General features: G+C 35.5%; 1 protein-coding gene across 2 annotated transcripts; it reads right to left on the reverse strand.

Moving 5' to 3' along the window:
- LOC121768029 lies at nt 1-3861 on the reverse strand. Of its 2 annotated transcripts, none has more exons than XM_042164371.1 (3): nt 3844-3861; nt 1339-1452; nt 1-451 (listed from the first exon to the last, which is right to left on the reverse strand). In XM_042164371.1, the coding sequence occupies exons 1-3, from the start codon at nt 3856-3858 to the stop codon at nt 320-322; spliced, it is 261 nt and encodes an 86-aa protein (XP_042020305.1). In that variant the 5' UTR covers nt 3859-3861; the 3' UTR covers nt 1-319. The 2 variants fall into 2 exon arrangements, with proteins under 2 accessions (XP_042020305.1, XP_042020306.1); XM_042164372.1 differs by lacking the exon at nt 3844-3861 and adding an exon at nt 1607-1964.
- Between the last annotated feature and the right edge of the window lie 1436 nt (nt 3862-5297).

Below are 5297 nucleotides of genomic sequence, written 5' to 3' on the forward strand. Positions count from 1 at the left end.
TATACGAATTACTATGTACTTCAAATCAAGAGTTCCATACATAACATCTCATCTTTAAACTTAGAACCCATAACAGAAAAGAATGTTATTCATGAACAGTCACCCTTTGCCTCATGCATCATCTAAGTGCACTCCCAGTGTGCTTGTAACGTACAAAATGCTCTATTATCACGGTGTGGGCAGTCGTCCCTATGAATGCAGACATACGAGTTCCAAGGTCACAATAGTACATTTACATATATTCACTGAAGATGATGAAGGCAGAGCAGGAGTAAGACAGCCTCATGATAATAACGACAAACTCATTAGCAACGAAATCTCAGACTGCTCTAGAACTATCTGCCTTGTCAAGCCTTGCAGTGCCTGAGCTAGACGATTCTCCCATAACATCAGGAGAAGCGGCGGCGTGAGATGGTGCCTTTTTCAGTGAAGTCGGCAAACCAGATATCTCCTGTATGTCACAAGAACCAGAGATTGAGACCAACTCGTTTTGTTGTTAATTAGCTTATTTATCTAGTTGAGCTATATTAAATTTAGCTAGAGATAATTGATACAGTTAAAGCATCCAATCATAGAATATCCAGACATAAAGAAAAGGGAGTGTGAAAGGAACCCCTTCTTTTAGACTGGAAAATAATGCCTTGATTTTATTACCGTCACTATTTCAGTGGGAGGAAATCTGATAATCTGAACATGGGCTTGTTAAAATATAAGAGTATATACATTCCTCAACATTTTTATGTATGAAAGAGGTATTTCTTCCTTCCCATCAGTTTATAGTGGGAGCTACTAAAGCAAAATGCTTCTTAGATGTTGACATGGCTAATATAGTTTTCACAAAGCACCTAAACCATTCAGCTTCTTGCTTCAATCTTAGCTAAAATTAGAGAATAACATGTATTCTTGCAGTAAATTTATGACTAACACTGATTGGAGAGTTAAAAATTTGATGCACACACACGATGCAACCAAAGAGAGAGAAGGGCACAGTGGAAAGAAAAGGCTGTATAGCTTAGATTTTGAAATTCATTTCTTCTGCTATCAAAGATAATCCACTTTTACTAATAGACTTAGTGTAAGATCTTATTCAAGAACCAACTGATTATTTTGCTAAAGATATACAGTAAGATTCTGCACTACCCAACTTCAAATCCCTCTGTCACGATGACATAAATCAAGGCAAAGTACCCCAAAAACACATTAGAAATAAATTAATGAAAATAAAACCTAAACAGTCCTAGAAGAAAGCATGGTTGTAGGGGAGATTACAAGACCCTGGAATCCAGATAAGCATAAAATATGGAAAAGTTACAGAAAAAAGGGTAAGAGCATGCATACCTTCATCAGATGCAACCTTAAGTCACATGGCCGAGTCTGGTTTCCAAGACACGCAAGAGCAAATTTTGAATATTGAAACATGACATCTGAAGCAGCTTGCTTCTTTTCTTCAATCTACAACATAGTTCACAGATAATTAATTCAAATATGATGATTCAGAATTTCTTACTTGTCAAAGGAAACATAACTTTAGAAAGTTGAGATCTTGGGAAAATGATTTGATTTATTGCACAAAATAAATGAGTACAACTACAGAATGGCTCTTCACCACCATTAGGATATTCTCCCCAACTAGGATAACAGAGTATTAGGGTGTAATTGTTTTTTGGTCTTAGTCAATCTTCACATTCGCTGCAGTAGAATTCTTACGAGGCTTCAGCTTGTTTAGCTTTACCAGATTAAGCTCTTACAGTTGTTTTGTACTCAGGTTATCAACAGAAGAGTAATAGACGAAAGCACCATAAGCATTTGCTAATATCTTAGTATACAAAACATATGGTACGATAGGCATGATAGATAATGAAGAAGCTGCTGGAACAGAAATAAAATATATAAAACAAAAGACAAATACTCCTCCTATGACTAATTTTATTTCTCAATACTTCAAAAGTAGGGAACATAGCTATTCAAAGGGAAGATTCATCGAGAAATTAAGTTATCCATCAGGATCTAGGAAAACGTCTCTAGCTAGCTGATATAAACAAGACCTATAGATCCCTTACACCAAGACAAGAACATCGTGTAGCTGGAAGATATCAGCTCATAAAAGATGGCATGATACGGACGTATGGAGTGACCAAAATTGCAGTCATTCATTCCCTCAACGCGATGAGTACCCTTATCTTCATGGCACTAAAAGAAACCAATCACCAAGTCCACACAATACAATTAAACCATTAACCAAAAAATCTACATCAAGCAGAATATCAGTTCATTATCAATCTCAACTCTCTACACTTTAGTCATTAAAAATGTGTAGATGTTGATTGCATTTCGATTCTGATTGCCATTCATGTCGAAACCCTCAATAGCCAATTAATGATCACATAAAACACGGACAGATATTTTGATTCAGAATCCTAGTATACAAAAGTGACTTTATGAAGCTTTTTCCCCAAATTAAAGAACGGAATTTTAAGCTAAGAGGTTTGGTTGCCATAGTCCAATTCCAATCTCTAAACGAGGTCTTTCTACTTTTGTTCTAGCCGAATAATGGAATTCCAATTTAATGAAGGAGATTAGATTTATTTCGGAAGAGGGAGTGACGCATAAGGGTTATGCGTCGTTATTAATGAAACGCACAACCCTTATGCGTCTTTGGTTAATGACGCACAAGGGTTATGCGTCTTACCCTAATAACGCATAACCCTTGTGCATCACACTGGTTAGTATTCCTGCCTGTCACGCGGGTGACCCGGGTTCGATCCCTGGCAACGGTGCATTTTTTTAAGTGATTAGTATTTGATAAAAATGAGTTATTCTAAACATTTATTTTTGGCAAATACATATTACTCTTATAAAGGAATTAATTAAAGAAGTTAATTGGAATTATTTTACGAATTTGATAGACACTTCGCATAAACTTCTTTTGTTACAAACATTTCTCAAATAATTTCATTTGTATAATGGCTTTGACTTGGCCAAGCTCCATTTAAAATGAAGTAGTATTAAATCAGAATAAATGGAATCTAACAATTTTTGGAGTCACCGATGTTTTATCTATTTCAATGCTTAAATAGACTCACACAAGTTTTTGTGTCATATTAATGCATTTATAAGATATTTAGCATTATTTTTTTTACACGTTGTGGGAATTTTATTTAAAAGAGGGCATGCTTTTGATTTTGTTTCAATGGAATCAAACTTCATAATTTTTATTAACTTCAGATATTAATTATAGTATGTGGAATAAGATTAATTATGAATTTAAGTATATTTCATTTAATGGTTTTGTTATAATTATAGTTACTTTTTAAAGTTTGTGTTGATTTTAAAGTAATCGAGGGTGATAAACATAGACAATAAGAGTAATATGTATTTGCCAAAAATAAATGTTTAGAATAACTCATTTTTATCAAATACTAATCACTTAAAAAAATACGCTGTTGCCAGGGATCGAACCCGGGTCACCCGGGTGACAGGCAGAAATACTAACCAGTGTGACGCACAAGGGTTATACGTCATTAGAGTAAGACGCATAACCCTTATGCGTCGTTGAACGACGCATAACCCTTGTGCGTCATTAACCAAAGACGCATAAGGGTTGTGCGTTTCATTAATAACGACGCATAACCCTTATGCGTCACTCCCCCATTCGGAATAAATCTAATCTTCTTCATTAAAATGGAATTCAATTAATATGCTTTACCAAAAAAAGAATTTTTCCATCTCTAAACCCGCGGTTCAACACATAATTAACAGAGGAAAAGGGTCCAATACCTAGGAGAATTGAACAAAACCAAATTCCATACAATCGGTGGTAAATAAAGGTATAATAAGAATTACCTCGTAATCTTTCATGGCTGGAACAATGAATCCCGCCAAATTCCTTTGCTCAACGATTATTTTTTCCTCTACCGACATGTGAAACAACTGCCATTTTACTCAAACAAATACGATTACTTGAATTCACATAACAAAACAAACATTCAAATATAAACATAATTAATTATATTTGTATATTATCGACAGCGGCCTATTAGGTTAGTTGGTTAGAGCGTCGTGCTAATAATGCGAAGGTCGCAGTTCGAAACCTTCTGCGAGATGACCAATAAAAGAAATGACTTATGACTTATGTCTTATTTAACTTAGGACATTCACCAATAAAAGAAATGACTTACTTAACTTGGAACATTTCAAAAAGAAATATGCATCACTAGCAAGGGACAGAGGGATTACTGCTTTTTGATAATGGACCTCACATATAAAAGATATGACTTACTTAACTTGGAACATTTCAAAAAGAAATATGCATCACTAGCAAGGGACAGAGGGATTACTACTTTTTGATAATGGACCTCACATATAAAAGAAATGACTTATTTAACTTAAGACATTTCAAAAAGAAATATGCATCACTAGTAAGGGACAGAGGGATTGCTACTTTTTGGTAATGGACCTCACATTCTGCTAACTTATTTTCACTCACATTTTATTATAAAATTAATACTCCCTCATTCAAATTCATTACCCATATACAGTAAGTTATTTACAACTTATATCACTATTAAAATATTAATAATAAGGGGTATTAGAAATGGTCTACTCACTCCTTAAAAGGCCTTATAAGGGGAGGGTTATCCACACTTATATAGGTGAGCTAGGATCGTTACCAAGTCGATGTGGGACAAGAATTATGAATTTTAACACGCCCCCTCACGTGTGGGCCGGAATGATACATCGGACTTCCATCACGTGGGTAGGCAAGAGAAGAGATAAAGAGATATAAGAATTATGAATTTTAACACGCCCCTTCACGTGTGGGCCGGAATGACACATCGGACTTCTATCACGTGGGTAGGTGATAGATGTAGGTTTTCGTCAGGTGTGTTTAAAGTAAGGATGTATCCTACTGATTATGATGGAAACCCCAGCTATGCCTGAACCTGGTATCAATAATTCCTCAACCCACTTCTACTGATTAGTATAGTGGATGTAAGGGTCGAATCCCACAGAGATGAATGCGCTTTTGTAATTGTGGTGATATTCTGGAAGGGTTGGTTAGCTACCACGCTTTGGGTTGAGGTCCTATCTAGACTGGAAATGAAGGTGGTATGTTACTGACTAGAAGGCGTGAAAGGTGATTAACAAGTAGTTGTGTACGTGAGAGTAGGGAACATTGTGTTTCAGAAAATATGTGTAAGGTACGGGGTTACTATAAAAAGTTAAACGGAATATCAGAGAATAAGTGATAGTTAGGTGACTAGGCTGACAGATCTGTAGGGTACCAGCAGAAAAAG

Source organism: Salvia splendens, chromosome 15 (assembly GCF_004379255.2).
Source record: "Salvia splendens isolate huo1 chromosome 15, SspV2, whole genome shotgun sequence".
NCBI lineage: Eukaryota > Viridiplantae > Streptophyta > Magnoliopsida > Lamiales > Lamiaceae > Salvia > Salvia splendens.

Coding starts and splice junctions, on each gene's coding strand:
- LOC121768029 (XM_042164371.1), bottom strand. Junction 452..1,338: donor TAAGGTTGCATCTGATGAAG/GTATGCATGCTC, acceptor TGTGACATACAG/GAGATATCTGGTTTGCCGAC.